The sequence below is a fragment of the Lepisosteus oculatus genome, chromosome 1 (genome assembly GCF_040954835.1).
Source record: "Lepisosteus oculatus isolate fLepOcu1 chromosome 1, fLepOcu1.hap2, whole genome shotgun sequence".
NCBI classification, from domain to species: Eukaryota; Metazoa; Chordata; class Actinopteri; order Semionotiformes; family Lepisosteidae; genus Lepisosteus; species Lepisosteus oculatus.
In genome coordinates, this window is record NC_090696.1 from 25,576,450 (window position 1) to 25,592,894 (window position 16,445).

General features: G+C 38.1%; 1 protein-coding gene across 1 annotated transcript in view; it reads left to right on the plus strand.

Moving 5' to 3' along the window:
• The window catches only part of gatb (glutamyl-tRNA(Gln) amidotransferase, subunit B), a 29,576-nt gene extending 13,335 nt beyond the window's left edge, over window positions 1-16,241 (plus strand). Inside the window, exons 10-13 of the mRNA XM_069188327.1 lie at window positions 8,288-8,421; window positions 9,576-9,654; window positions 12,501-12,635; window positions 13,404-16,241. Coding sequence (XP_069044428.1) covers window positions 8,288-8,421; window positions 9,576-9,654; window positions 12,501-12,635; window positions 13,404-13,529 — 474 coding nt within the window. The 3' untranslated portion in view covers window positions 13,530-16,241. The remainder of the gene's footprint in view (window positions 1-8,287; window positions 8,422-9,575; window positions 9,655-12,500; window positions 12,636-13,403) is intronic.
• Window positions 16,242-16,445: the final 204 nt, after the last annotated feature.

The window sequence follows — 16,445 nt, forward strand, 5'->3', positions numbered from 1 at the left end:
TTGGCCAACTCCTTTCTTTCTTTAGCTTGACCTTTTTCACATTACTATAGTTTTTGTAGATAGTTTTTATCATTGGAACTTTCTCTACAGACTTTAAAAGTATTTCAAGTTCAAGTTCAAGTTTATTGTCATTACACTCATATACATGGTATATGGTATAACGAAATGCTATTTAGCTAGCTCTCGGACATAAGTAGTACAAAGAGAAAAAAAACACAACAACAACAACAATACAATTGTGTAGCAAAAGAAAGACAGGGATAACAGGCAGTGTGCAAAAAACAACAACCGGCAATGTGCAAAACAACAAAAAGGTAACAGGTTATGTGCAGAAATATGCATCAACAGAATAAAATAAAGGGATAGAAATTATGGGGAGTGAGCTTTTGACATGTATGGTAGAGGTAGATTTTCAGTGTGTTTTTGGTAAGAAAGAAGGCACTGTGAGGTTCAGATCATAGGTGAGAGGTGATGTGAGGTGTGAGTGAGAGAGGCTGGGAGTTTAACAGTTTGATAGTGCGGGGGAAAAAACTGTCTCTGAGTCTGGTAGTCCGGGGCCGAATGTTCCGGTACCGTTTTCCAGATGGTAGCAGATCATAAAGTCTGTAGCTGGGGTGTGTGGGGTCTTTGATTATGATTATTAAATAATTGATTATTTAAAATTCTACCAAATTCCACTGTTCCAATTCTTATTGTAAAATAGAAGAATACCCAACAAAGGAAAAAAAAATGTTTCCAGTACATCCAACATTTTTTTTAGCTATTTCATTAAATCTTGTTTTCTGCCTAAAACATGACTTCTGTTGAGTGTACACTTGAACAGGTTGGCTGCAGAATCTTTGACAGAGATTTCTTTTTAAGTATTTGAATTTTAATCTGCTTGAGCTTTGATTAGGTACAGTATGTGATTAGGTACTATTGTTTGTGATTGCTGAAGCCTGCTTTTTGCTGCTCTAGTTGGACTGAGTATTGCTGATCTGTGATTTTGGACCCGGACCTACTTTGGCTCTTTGTTGTCCAAGAGCCTACTGAAAAGACAGTGGATCTCTCTCTCTCTCTCTCTCTCTCTCTCTCTCTCTCGCTCTCTCGCTCTCTCTCTCTCACCTGTGGCATAAGCCAATGGTCAGCACACACCAATGATTTCACTTTGCTTAGGACTTTCTTGCTGTATTGTATGTTTCTTACATTGCCACATGTCTGTTGATGGTAAGTTCCCAGGTTTGGATACCCAAGTGGGTAGGAATAGACACATTTTGAAATGGGTATGCTTTTTTCCCCAAAAATGGGTATGCTTATGGTGTTTCAAATCAAAGTTTATTTTGTTGTTAGAAAGCAATGTACATGATGGTTGTGGAGTTCTTTTCTTCTGATACTCTGATCAACAGTATGTCTGCATCCCAAATGTCTGGTCCTAGCTGATATCCTAACCCATATCCATTAGGTTAACATTATTTATAGCTAATAAAGGTCTGCTAGTGGGAAAGGTTACCATATATAACAGAAGATTAGAATATTTGTAATTTATGGCTAAAATATGGCATCAACAGAATGGCTATTTTAATGGCAGCTCTCCTCTCCTGTCCTGACTTTAGTTTTCTAGAAGTGCCACATTCTTCAAGGCATTACATTCGGACCGTCTGCAACATCCTGACTTTATTTTCACATCTCTGCCTGTTCTTGTTATCATTTCTTTAAAGAAAACTTCCATTTTCACCTGCTTTTGTCAGGGGTCTACCACCCCTTCCAGATTGAATACTGTATTCTTAACTTCTTCAGCTTTTGAATTGAGTGCTTAAATTGGAATATCGGATCCCACCATCCAGAACCAAGCACACTATCCCTTCTGTCACTTGAAATCACTGAATCCTGCTGGGCTCACTCCTGCTGATATAGGTTTAGCTTCTCTTTTGTGTGACACTCAGTTAAATGCTGCAGTTCAATTATACAGCACAACACTGTCAGAGATCCTAAAGTATTTAAAATCCCTCTCTTTTATCCACTCGTTGCTGTCCCTGGTGAGCTGAGTTTGCAATGCACAATGGAATCTATAGCCTGTGACCTGGAGTGCACATGGAGGGACACTACTCTTACTGTTCATTCTGAGGCTTGGAGGCACTTTAAATGGGGATGCCTTTATAATTGCTAGGTCTTCTTTTCTGACCTTGTCAAGATTCCAAAAAATGTCAGGACACCCTCCCACCTTTTTAAAACTGTAAGACACATCTTAGAGGCCGATGTATTGCTGGGCTGAAAACAGTAGTGCAACGCAATCCTGAAATTCTTCCACATTAAAGTAGATATTATTAAAATGAGTTTTCGCTGATTTCCTCACAGCAGTATTTCATCGGTTTCTGTTCTGGGTCAGAACAGAAACACAGCTTGTTCTTTTGCCTGCTTCTTCATGGTGTTCTGCTTATTTGTGGCAACCATTATTAAAGAATTATCGTCCTCTGGAACATGTTGTGATAGCACCAACTCCAAGAGCAATTAAAGAATAACAAGCTCTTTAACCTTTCAGTCTGGTTTTAGACCATTACATTGAAATTAAACTGCTGTATAATAGCATAGTGCTTCCTTTTGATGCTGTTAACCACCCTTTCTTAACCGCCGAAAGAATTATGTGGGTATTTCTGGGAAAGATCGTGATGGCACAAAAGCAATTTGTGATAAAGGGACAAATATTTTCAGGCTCATCCTTAGTCTCTTCTCGTGTCCCACAGGGATCAGTCTTGGGTCTTCTTCTGTTTTGCATTTATATAGTGCCAAAACTATATGTTAGTAAGGTTTTAATTTCTATGTTTATAATGAATATGGTCTTTATTTATTTGTGGTCTAGACCACTGAATTGACTGTTTCTGCCCTCTAAAACTGCCTGTCAGAAATTAGGCAATGGATGCATCAAATATGTATGCATCTTAATAATGATAGACACTGGTGATGCTGCTCATCTTCCCCCATTGAATACATACAACTAAGTGTTTTGACATTGTTATTGATGGCCTGGAGGTTTCATGAGTCTCTGTTGAGAAATCATGGTGTCATCATTGATTTTTAGTAGACTTCAAAGCATGTCTAGGATCGAAAATGAAATTGAAGGATTTTATTTTTTCACTTGCACATTGCCTGACTATCTAACACTGAAGAAGCTATTTCATGCTCTATTGTTTTCCAGTGTGGATTATTAGAATGCTTTGCTAGCTGCGTCTTCTTAATTTGTTTTTGACAGGCTTGTTTGAATTTTAACCAAATCTAGGTTCTAAACACACATTACTCTTTTATCTGCTTAGCATGGGCTACCTGTTAAGTTTAGGATTAATTTGAAACTTCATTTTCCATACTACAAGGCTTTGAATAATTTTGCTACTTTATACAATATGACAGCCAATAATTTGGCTGTCATAAAGACACAATTAGTACTTGTACCTATACCCTATTACAGTATCTGTGGTCTTAATGACTGGAATTTTAGTGTTCCTGAAGCAAAATGTCACACTATAAATAAACAGGGTCTTCTGCAGCTATGCATCAAAGCCATGGAATACCATATCCCTGTATACTTTAAGTCTGGATCAAGGATTTTTTTTCAAAATGTTGATTTAACTTCTTAAACTTGCTTTTCCTCATTTCATTTAGATTATATTGCACTACTACACTAACTTTGCATGTCAGTGTGCTTCATTTTGTTTGATTATGCTATTATTTTAGGGTTACATGAAGGGTTCTTCTTACAATAAATGTTTTGAAGTTGTATCAAGATTCACACCAAGAAATGGCAAAAAAATGACACAGATGAAGAAGGTGGCACTATATTTAAGAGTCTCCTCTTATGACAGAAAAAATAAGAAATAATAGGACTTCCTCATTTAAGATGTATAGAAACTGTTTTCACTTTGAGAATTCTTCGGCTTAGGATGATATGTAATTCACTGTTTCCTTTCCTGTATGCTGTAGGCTTGTGGTCTAACATTTTTTAGTCTTTTCTTTCTTTTAAAAATTTCAGTGCTGAGCTCCTTCAAGGTGATCTATAATAAAACGCCTGTGCTGTAGTAATTGGATTCAGATATTTTATTTATTTATATCCAGGTCACTCAATGCACAATGGGAATATTGTATGATTTACACAAAAATAAAGATAAGTAGAAGAGGAGATGACCACTGTTGGAGCAGAGATCAACTTGTCTCCCTCTTCTGTAGCAGTCACTCCTTTGGGACTGTGCCCAGTTTCTGCCTTCTGAGTACTTTTGATGTATAACACTTTAAAACTCACTTTCAGTTACAGTATCAATCAAGGGATTATGAGGTCTCTTATGAACCTGCTGGGGATTTTGTTTCCTTTAATGCTGTGCTGCACTTCATACCAGATTGCTTCAAGTTCTTTCTGTAGTCTTAAGGACCTCTGTAAAAGGTTCCAGTGGGAAATAAGAAAATGCTTAAATCATGAGGAGAAGCTCTGAGAACGAGCCTGGCTCACCCTTCCTGGGAGCCAGTCGGTTTCCTGTGCTTGTGGTGGGCAGACATCGGAACGCCAAGGCTCCTCTGTGGAGAGCGTGACGAGTAAACAGCAGGGTTGTGTGTGCTTCGCCATGGGTTTGTCCTTATCAGAAGGCTTTCCCTTGTCCAAATAATGATTTGCAAAAGGAATTGTTAACAAAAGCTGAGGCCTGAAAGCAAAGTAATTTAAAACTGAAAACAGTATTTAATATGCCATCGTAAGAACCTGTTCATGAATGTTTCTTAAGCAAATGACAGAGCATAAAAAAAACTTAGAAGCTCACTTTTTTTCAATATCTACAAGTAAGGCATTGTATACGTACCACGTTAAATTTATTACATTTCTTATTTTTTTCATTACACTGTCCATCCCTGTCCATAATTAAAACTCAGTAGGAATAAGACCAGGACACAGTTATTCAAGAGGACTAGTGGGAGTCCATTTCAGCCCAAGTTCACTCGAGTTAAATAACATGCTGTACAGCTTAAAAAAAAAACATCAGTGTGAGCCAGTGGTAGGGTCCAGTAATATGACAGCTTGTGGGAAGAAACTCTGTCTCTGAATCTGGAAGTCTGTGACTTTATGCTCCTATGAATTGGCTTCATTACTCTGCTCTCCTCCCCACTGATAGCTGATGTGTGGTGAGCGTTGTGGTGCACTATGGCTGCCGTCAAATCATCCAGGTGGGGCTGCACATTGGTGGTGGTGGAGGGGAGTCCCCATTACCTGTAAAGTGCTTTGAGTGTCCAGAAAAGCGCTACTGTAAGCAATGTGTAAGCAATTATTATTATTAATTATTATACTGCTTACCAGAGGGAAGGGCAGAGAAAAAGGAGAAACCAGGATGACTGGCATCCTTAGTAATACTTCCAGCCTTCCTGAGACAGCGAGTTGTAAAAATGTCAGAAAGGGGAGCTGTATTCCAGTGATGGACTGGGCTGATCTAATCATAGTTTCCTCAATGCTGACATTGAGGGAGAGGTTATTGTTAATGCACCACTCCACCAGGCTCATGACCTCATCCCTTTAGGCTGTCTCATCATTAGCAGTCATTTGGGCAATAATGGTAGTGTCATCAGGGTATTTGTAGATGGTGTTGGAGGTGTGTCTGGCAACACAGTCGTGGGTAAACAAGGAAAACAGCAGGGGGCTAAGCACACAGCTCTGAGGGGCACCTATATTGACGGTCAGCATGGAAGAAAGCTTTCCATCTACTCTCGTAGTTTGTGGTTTGCCAGTCAGGAAATCCATAATCCACCTGCAAAGAGAGGTGTTGATACCCAGGTTGTTTAGCTTCCTGACTAGTCTGGAAGGAACTATTGTATTCCTCCCTTCAAGTTCAAGTTCATGTTTATTTGTCATTCCAGCCATATGCAAGTATACAGTGGGACGAAATATCGTTCCTCCTGGTCCATGGGGCAAATACAGACAGGACACTGACATAGACATTATAGACAGGAGTAGTTCAGGTGGGTAGCTGTTGTCCGAATTTTCCAAACTCATACATCAGAAAGACTACAGAAACCAAAATTATCCTGCAACTAGGATCACACCTTCCCCCTTCTCTAACCAACAGACTACTTTTCTTCTAAATTCTCTCTATTCATTGTAGGTTTCATTTCACACCTCTCTTCACCTATCCTGACTTCACACCTCCGGATTGGCCTCTCTGTCTGTTCCCTGCTCCTGCCCCTTACTCCTCCTCTCTCCCAGCTTTTGTTCTCCCACTACATTACCTTTGCTTTCTGCCCTGTTTTTCTCACACCTGAAGAAGGCTCCACAGCCGAAACATTGTATTTTCTTTCTTCTCTTTTCAGCATGGAATAAACCTATTACTTGTTCCATTATAGACAGGATACACATAGTGCAAAAAGTGCAAATTACTAAGGCAAATACATACTGTAATACAATATACACAAGACACTGGGGGGATTTAAAACCTGTTTCTGGAATTGGAGTGGCAGTGTTTGTGATACAGTAGGTGACAGGAATGGAAGGGAGGGAGGCTCCAATGATCTTTTCAGCTGTTTCCACAATCGTTACAGGGTCTTGCGGTCAGAAGCGTTGCAATTCCCAAACCCAACAGTGATCCAGCTGGTCAAGGTGCTCTCAGTGGTGCTTCTGTAGAAAGTGGTAAGAATGGACAGGGGAAGGTTTGCCCTCCTCAGTCGCCGCAGGAAATAGGGGAGGGCAAACCTCCCCCTGCCCATTCTTACGCCCATTCTTATTCCTCCCTTGAGCCTCCCTTCTACGCCCTAGACTTTAACCTGTTGCTAATGCGCTACTCAGGGCCTCCTGAGACTGTTAGTGTAATTAGTATGTTGCTATGCTCTTTTTGTGTCTTCTGTCTCTTTCTCTTTCGGTTTCAATTGTTCCTGTGAAGATGGTTTTTGGAGGGACGTGGGAAGGGGATGGAAATTACCCTTTCACTAATTATTCTCACTTAACACTCTGAACCAGCAATTTACATGTTCTATAACATTATTTGAATGTGTATCTTGGGAAGAATTGTATTTTTGTTGGTTTAAAGAACAAAACAAATCCTTAGGATCGCATGCTGTTTAGCCAATTTTGTTTGCTGTACTGGTGCCATGAAGAATTAGGTTTAATTTTAGCATACATTTTGTTCATTGTTATTTTAATAAGTCTGTTGTGTGTTTAAATTTTAACTGTGTAGTGGCTTGTTGTGAAGAGTGCTATTTAGGAATTTAGTACTGTGATATAGACAATTATTAATACATTATTAGGATTTAATATTTATAATTAATATTAATTATAAGTAGATAAGTCTGTTACATCTATTATTATTTTTACATTTTCCTATTGACTGTTCAAACCTTTCCGTCGTCTATTAATATTGCTGTGATGGAATCAATCTAGAGAAGAGCAGCTACATACCTACCTATGCTTAAGGAAATGTGTTAGGCACACAAGCTAAGAAAAAAGACTTCAAAGGGACCTGATCTAAGTATTAAAAATCCTCAAAGGCACTGCCAAAGTCACCTCAATGAACTTGTTCAGTATAAACAGTGAAACTGGAGGACACAAGTGGAAACTATGTAGAAGTGTATTTACATTTGACAACAGGTGCCACTTCTTTAGCCAAAGGGTTGTGAGAGCTACTCAGCCATGTTGTTGAACCTCATAACCAGGCTTCTTTCAGCTGGAGGAAATCTTCTGATGGATTATCTTACTAGTTACTAAAATATTTGCTAAAATAGTGTCCTAGATATGCTTTTAAAAAGGAAAATTGTGTGAGAAATGTTGAATGAAAGAAAGTGAACGAAAACTAGGAGCTGGTTGATTTTATTAAATAATGAATGTTTAAATAATAAATAATGAATTGTGTGTGTCAGGTGAAGTGTATCGATTATTGGTGCATTGGTTATTGTCTTACCTTAATCCAAACTTGAGAAATACAATGCTTAGTAAAGTTCACATTGCAGTGAAAAATGAGTTTGTACAGTTCTAATTTAATTATGAAGGAAAGGCAAGTTTTATTTTGAAGCAGGCAAGCAAATGAGTACAGTCAAATTTAAAGTCTGTAACCCGTGTTCAGTACCTAGTTATTCTGTGCTTGACTCAATGCACATCTTCAGTAGCTTAAAATTATTTTTATGTGCAAAAAAATGTCATAAAGAAATGACCGCAAAATAGATGAAAAGTGTGTGTTTGGATATTTTATTCAATTTTAAAAAATACAGAGGAAATATAAGCATTTGTCTGACCAGCCGTGTCTCAAAAACCATGAGGGTTTGATGTCTGTTCTCCTTGCTTCTGTTCCCCTGGTGGCAGAATGAAGATGGGTTAATGGACTATTTTGTGAGTGTAGTGCAAGAGACCACGACTGAGCCAAAGAAGGTGGTTGGATGGATCATTAAAGACTTGTTGGCGCTCCTGAAGCAGCACAGCCTGAATGTCAGCCAAAGGTGAATCTTCACTGTTGTGTGGGAGAGAGAGAGAAGCTCCTTTCGCCTGCTGTCTTTACTGTGTCCTTAGAACAACTTATGAGCATCGCTGTGCTCCGCTTGTCATTACCAACTGCCACATAATACCTGTAATGGCATCTTGTTAATCAGACTTTTCAAGGTGAGACGAAAAAAATGTGAAGTATGATATTGAAACTACAGTGCCAGTATTCACCCTTTTGCCATAATGTTCCATTTAGTTATATTACAAATGATGCATACACCTTTTTTCAAAGCGATTAGTTTAAATCAAAACTTAAATGCTCAAGCTGTAGGTGAAGATAGCAAGATGTTAATAAAGTAGCTAATATGTTAAAACATTTCACTTAAATAGGAGATGAGAGAAAATTATTCAAATTATTCATATTATTCAAAGTGGTTTAACCATTCGTTGTATTTATCCTTTCAAAATATTTTATGACAACTTGGAACATGAAATTAAGAGAGTTACCTCTTGGTTTCTAGGAATCCGAACAAACAGAAATGTACAGACAGATTTAAAAATTAAAAAAAAGTATTAAAGCAATAAAATATGCCTAGTAAATCAATACAAGGGTATGTAAATATGATGTAATACACAGAAATGACTGATCTGTCATGCAGGGGTTATAAAGAGATACTAGTTATACTTGGTATAATGCTGTTGTATACCCCTGTGAGATATTCCTCATTTGTGGATCACTCTGGCCCTGGCAGTGGAGCTATGACAGGTAGCCTCCAGCAGGGGTCTGAGTCCAGAAGCGAATCCCTCTTGGAGCTGCAGACTGAGGGGTAACGGTCTAGGAGCCTTGCCACCCCCATTCTTGGGAATGGCAGTTCATTTCAGGGTATGCACACATTAGCAGAAAGGAACAATTTTGAGGCACCATTTAACCTATGAGGCATATTTGTTTAAGGAAATGGAAGACACCTTGGTACCTTGGTGAAAACTCAAACCCAGGACCCTGGCAGCAGTGTTAGACTCCATGTTTCCTAGGACCTGTGTGTGTGCAGTCTGTGGACTGACTGCCATGATTATCAGAGTTATATACAGCTGGGTCCTGCCAATTATTTTAGAGAGAGTCTCAGCAACCTGTATAATGGAATTTAATTGGTTTCAAATAAATTCCTTTCAGCCCCATCTCCCCGTCCTCTTTGGCAGAACTCCTTAACCTCCTGGAAGCTGGGAAGATCTCTTCCTCAGTGGCAAAGCTGGTAAGAGAAAGACCTTTCAGCACCTGTACTGTCATTATATTTTTATCATATAATGATATGTGCCTCGGCATAGCATGTCAGTGTTCTACCTGGAAGAGATAAGCATAGACAAGTTGTATTAAATGCGCATTCATCTTTTACTTTTTTTATGTTTTCCCCTCGGTAAACAAATGTTCTTTTTCTTTTTATGATTTCTTCAAATTAATCCCAGGTTCTTCTTTCTATAAGCCAATAAAGGATGAAGTGACTCAGACTAACAAGGGAAGTGATAAATTCATGAAGTGAATATTTAATTCAGTTGTTAATCAATGAAAAATTTGACAACGTGCAAAGATAAAGTTTTAAATTAAACAGAGTTACTGTATTTAAGGAACAGAAAGACAAAAGTGTTACAAGTATTGGAACTGTTTAAGATTAATTTATCTCCAGGGCTTCATGGTATTGTACCAGCTGCATTTAAGAAAGCAAGTGAAGCCTTTCATAGGACATTAACAAAACATTTCCTAAGGTTACTCATATAAATGCAAGGAATTATTAATATTAACAACATCATTACAGTTTCAGCATCCACCCCTTAACTGTACTGTTTCCTATCCATTCTTAATCCAAAGATCTGTATTACCTTGAATATCTAGTGCCTTCAATTTAAGAATTAATCTTTATGACAAATATTATCAAAAGCCTTCTCAAAATCTGTAAATATCACACAATTAGTTTTTGTTTTTTTCCAGTATTCTATTGCTTGTTAAATATAATCTAACAAAATTAGATTTTCTAACAAAGTTGACGTTATCTAAATCTGTTTTGACTAAAATCTTACTGCCATACAGATAATCTTGTTTATTTTTAAATAGTTTCCATAATCTTACAGATGTAAGACTTGTTGGTTTACAATCAGGTAAAACTTAATTCAGTTTTGTTGCACCTTTTATGGGTGGGTAATATTGTAGTAATTATTGTAGTAATTATCAATGTCTCTTTTGTAATAAACATGTTACAATACCATCAAACTTGGAATAAACCATTCAGCCTGTTGACTGGAATTTATTTCAGAATAGCCACACACCAATGACACCTAGATACAAAATAAAAACAAGCCAAATGCAAAGGAAGATGGGTCTTACTTACAGTACGTCACCATTAAGCACTCTGTAGAGTGGAAATATGTATAAATTTGTCATAGTAACCAGGCTGACCATAGCTCACCCAGTCTGTAAATAGGTCTTTCTCTTAGTCCACTACCACAGTCAGGGTCAGTGCACTAGGAGTGTGAAGGTGCTGTGCTGGGGGCCGTACCTGGAACAGAGGGACAGGAAGGAAAGAAAGACTGTGTACCACAACATTGACCATTTACATACAGCCTTGGTCCTGTGTGGCTCCTTTACTGAAATTGTGAAATCCAGAGTCCCAGCCTAGTGCTTATCCTTGTTACACTGTGTTAGCAATTTTCCAGTCAGTGGGTACTGCACCTGTCTTGAGGAACTGTTAGAAGAGTTTTGCTAAAGGCTTATGAAAAACATTTCTTGTTTCCTTACGGCAATTGGTTGAATTTCACTAGGTCCAGGGAATTCAAATGCTTCTAATAGTTATTTTAACACTTTACCTCTTCCATGGTAATATTATTTAATGCAGAACTTTGCTTTCTTCAGCCTGAGGCATACTGTCAGTATCTTACTTGGTGAACACCTGAGAGAAGTAGTCATTTAATACATGAGTCATTTCCCTTTTTTCATCTAAAAGTTACAAACAATATTTCTGAGGCACTTTTTTATTTTAATTCTGAGACACTTTATGTACTATTCTATTCTATTCTATTATCTGTTTAAATATTCCTTTCAGTGTTTCTCTCAACCCTTGTAATGTCCTTTTATAGCTGTGGTAGCAGTTTATTAAGGTCTGTTTGCCTAACTAGAAACTTCTACAACCGACTGTGCTTGAAACACAAAAAAGATTTATCCTGGCAAGAATCAATTAAAAGCTAAAAAATATCACAAATCATTAGGATAAATATGAGAGGAAAGAAAGCACTTTAATAAAATGACTGGAAAACAGTGGGACCCAGTTAACAACAAGGAGTACAATGAATTACAGGCACAGGCTAAAAGAGTTAGGTAAAGGGCGAGAAAGAGGTGGAAAGAAATGTGGCAATGGAGACTAAAAGAAATAATAAAATCTTTCGGTACCACAGCAGCATAAAACCATAAAGGAAGAAGTAAAACACATCTACAAATACATAAGGCAAGAAAAATGGTTGATGTACTAAATTTGTATTTAACTCAGGTGCTCACATTTCTTTGTCTTTATAGTATTAAATAAGTTTGTAGACAGTACAACAACAAGAAGACAATGATATTCAGAACGATTAAGATGTACTTTAAGATTAGGCAAACAGCTGGCAGGTGATGCTTAATGCAAACAATAATACAGGGATGTTTTTTCCCAGTCTACTGTATGTGAAGAAAGTAGAAATGTCTGAATTTGTTTATCTGTTGTAGAATACAAACTAACCATGCATTTGTAATGAGTTTTTATAAGTCTGAACAATATGGATCCTGACCTATGATTCCTTCAGGCTTGTAACGTTTTATAATTCACTTTTTATTTTATAGGATTTTTTTGTTTTATTTATCTCTTTTATTTCATACATGCATATACATATTTTATACAGGCTGATTTCTTTTAGTCAAGTTTAAATATGTGTATAGTTTTCACAGACACAAGTAAGAATCAAGCTCATTGGAGACTTGAATGAATTTCTTACAATAAAAAAAATCACTGAATTTATCTAAACTCCTTGTGAGGAGAGTTATAATGTTGCACCTCTCCGCTCCCACCCTCCTGGACAGGTCTTTCAGGAGCTGTGGAGAGGGACTGGAAGAAGTGCCAGCCAGATTGTTCAGGAACAGGATTTGAGCATGGTTCATGACAGAGGTGCAATCCAGCAGATCTGTCAGGCTGTTATTGACTCGCACCAGGAGGAGGTGAGCTTGTTGTGCCAGTTTGTCACTCTTCAGCTGTGAAAGACCTTTCATGCTGAGCGGGTGTAGGCGAGGTATTTGGACTTGTGTGTTATCTCAACTCACAAGTGACATGACATGCTTACTTATCTGGGCAGGTTGACTGCTCTTTAATTATATTCTGACATTCCTGCAGAGGGCAGTGGTAACAAGCAGTTCAATGCCACATACAGCGTTTTTGTATGTACTCCTCTCATCATTTGATATGTTCTGCTTTCTGCCTTTGTAAAGGTCTGTGTGAAAAATTGTACACAACATGTTTCTTAAAAGCTCTTCCAATTTCTATACTTGGGGACATTCCTGGTTGTGCATCCTGTCTTGTTACAAATGATGCAATCAGAGTGATTATCGTGCGTTAAGACATTTGGGGTCCTCTGAAAATACAGAACATATGTGGTGAGGTAGTGGAATGAGAGCCTCGGTGAGACGCCCTCTCGTTTGTAAGCATTCTGTATATGACCAACAGAGAAGGTGGCAGATGGCTTTTTCTGTAGATGACAAGAAAACCGCTGAAGAAACAACATTCAGTCTTGCTTCTCAAGTGCTCAGATAAATAGGGAGTGAGTTGGGAGAGGGAAACATAAAGGGGAAAATGTTGTTCTTTTTTCCACTGATAGAATTTTCAGTAACTAAAACCAGGTCTGCCCATGAGCTGCTTTCTTTGCGGCGGTGAAGAGATGTAACCGGAGAGGCCACTATCAAATGTCTTGATGTCTTCAAAACACCTTGCAGGTCAGAGCGATCCAGGGAGGAAACAAGAGGGTCCTGAACAGGCTGGTGGGTCTGGTGCAGAAGGAGGTGAAGGGCCGGGCAGACCCTGTGCAGGTCAGAGCCATCCTGGAAGAGAAGACCTCGTGACAGCACACCTCTGCTGTTGCTGTTTTGCGTCATAGAAGCAGCCATTTCTCTTCGCTGACAATGTGAACCGTGTCCTTGGACATGCAGAGAAATTAACTGCTAGAACTGGACAATCCTTTGCTACAGAGCACTTCTTTGAAGGATGCTTGTGGGCTGCTAAAAAGCTGAGTGTAAAAGACTTAAATTTAGCAGTTATGCTTGTGTTAATCCAAATAATCTTCAATCCATATCATCCTCTCGCAGCTACAGTTTAGTAGGTGATTACAAGTTATTTTTCATTTTTGGCCAGGTTTATAGTGGTGGTGCTGTGTCATTGAATGGGTATCTGTCATTTACGTGATGCCTAGATTGTAAAGTTTCACTGTGTGTTAAATACTTTAAAAATGTACATTGAATTGCTGTGCTTGCTCAATTGGTATCACTTCATTAGTTCACTAAAAATAACAGCATATAACCTAATAGTCAGAAAACTAGAAAGATTCAAAAAAGGTAATGTAATTAAACTCTCTGAAGTCAATGGTGCTGTAATAATTTGTGGTCTTTATTGCATTTTTATAGAGAGAAAAAGGACAAGCAGGGGCAAGGAGGCCTTTATTTTTTTCTGTACTTTTGTGTTCTTTTCAAGTGAAAACTCCAAAATTGTGGAAGCTCCCTGATGCTGTAATGACCTGGTTTCTGCTATCAGTGCAAGGTGGCAATTAGACTGTACTGAGAAATCTTCACAGCCCTCTGGCAGGGCTTTCAAACTTCACTGAACAAAGTACCTGTCTAAGGCTGGTAGATAATGCACTGGTAAGGGACCTCTGATAAGTCATCCCAGGGCCATTATTAGTATATTTCAGAATTGAAATCCTTCAGCTCAGTACAAAAGAGCAGAAATATAACATGTAATATATTTTAATAATAATAATTGCTTACATTTATATAGCGCTCGCTCTTCTGGTCACTTCACTCAAAGCGCTTTACAGGTAATGGGGATCCCCTCCACCACCACCAATATTTTATCAAATTTCTCTTTATTCACCAGATTGATTTTTAACTTGGCGCATAGCTCTACCTTGTGGTCAATCAAAATATTTTTAAAAGCACACTACTTTCTCTTAAAAGCATAGAAGGGAATGGGATCCTAAATTCTCTTGAAGTTGGAGTAAAACTATGGAATCCTTTTATGTCAGCTCTGAACACTAATTAATAGTGATATCTAACTTCACTTCTTTTTTATCCACCTTGATTTCTTTTTACTTTATAGCTGAAGCTGAAAGTAGTGTTAGGATTGTAGGCAAGCTGTCAGGGCGGCCCCAAAGATGAATCAGACCACAGACAGAGTGAGGAGAATTGCACAATGAGAGTTCCATAAACAACAGTTATCTCAAGGAATAGGAGCAACCATCTGACGTTATATACACTTTCAGGTGGGAGTTGGTGGCTAACCATTGCCCACCTCTACTGTAACTTTCTAACTTTGATTGTTTAAAAAAATGTGCTGTGCAATAGTTAGAATTAAGCAATCACACCTACCCTCTCCAATTACATCAGACAACACACCATCATACTTCCCTTCTTGTCTTCTTCATCTTCATCCCAGGAATTTATGGCCAAATAAGGGAGTTACCATGGTAACCCCAGGACACAGGGATGCTGACCTTGGTGTCCCTTACTCAAACCTGTATGGGTAGTAACCCCCCCTCCTAGAGGTTATAATGAGGCCTGTTTCTTCCAACTCTAAGTTTTGATACAGCCATCCACCAAGTTCCTTAAATCAAGGTCAGCTTGCATCTGCTAAACCTTCTCACATGAATGAATATAATACAGTGAGAGTACATCAGCTTTCATGTAACATTCATATCATTTGAAGCTTATGCATTTGTAGTACATAAGAGGGGCAGGCAAAAATGACCATCAGTAATCAACAAATCAATATTAGTATCAGTCAATACTACAGTTTCAATCAATATTAATAATGAGATTGCATGTGCTCTGATTAGACAGCGTGCTGCTACCAGTTTCAATCCCTTCAGTACAACTGGCAGTTCTCCAGGAAGCCCCTCCCTGACATACTGGAGAGATAAACACCTGTTCAGGATTTATAAATCCAAGAGGGATGTTGCTGCATTGTTTCTGAAATGCAAACTAAGATGCAATCTCTGTGAATTTTGAATTGGTGTTCAATCCAATACATAGATGCATGTGATGAAAACCAGGAGAGCTGGTAAGAAGCTTTTCCTTACAACAGATTATATACTGAGCTGAAGCTGGATTGCAGAGACCACAGGGTACAGCCATGCCTGAGGAAGAGTGAGACTGGGTGGCCATTTCCACTGTGGGCTCACACCGACACCTTTCCAAAAAATGCAGACATTTTAAAATAAAAAATACATTTCGTGGCATGCAAAGGTTTTTAGGATTTTTTTCTTTTGGATACTGAAAATTGTTAAAGATTTTGATCTGTAAATCTGTAAATGCCAGTATTGTCATTCTTTTTTATGACCATTTTTATACTTTCCTGTCAATATTGAGCCAGGTATTTTCTATTAAGGTATCTATATTCAAAACAAGCTACATTGAAAACATTTACAGTATGGAGGTGATTGTCAAGAGAAAGAAAAAATAGTTTGTACAGTATGTAGGTCATGATCTGAACCATACAGGGTACACCACAGCTAATAAACAGGTTATGCTTTTGTCCTGTGTAATACAACCCCTTCATTATTATTGTTGCTTCGTTGCTTTCTTCAAATGAGAAAATCAGTAACAACAACGAATGTAATTTTGTGCAGCTCTAAAGGTAAATACACAACTGAAGTAAGCCAAAAGTTTAAGCAGCTCTTTAGGCATTTAGACCTCATTGATTTCTTAGGTCTACAGAACTGAATACTTAAAACCTGCTTTCAGTAGATTAATTTTCAAATTAAGATA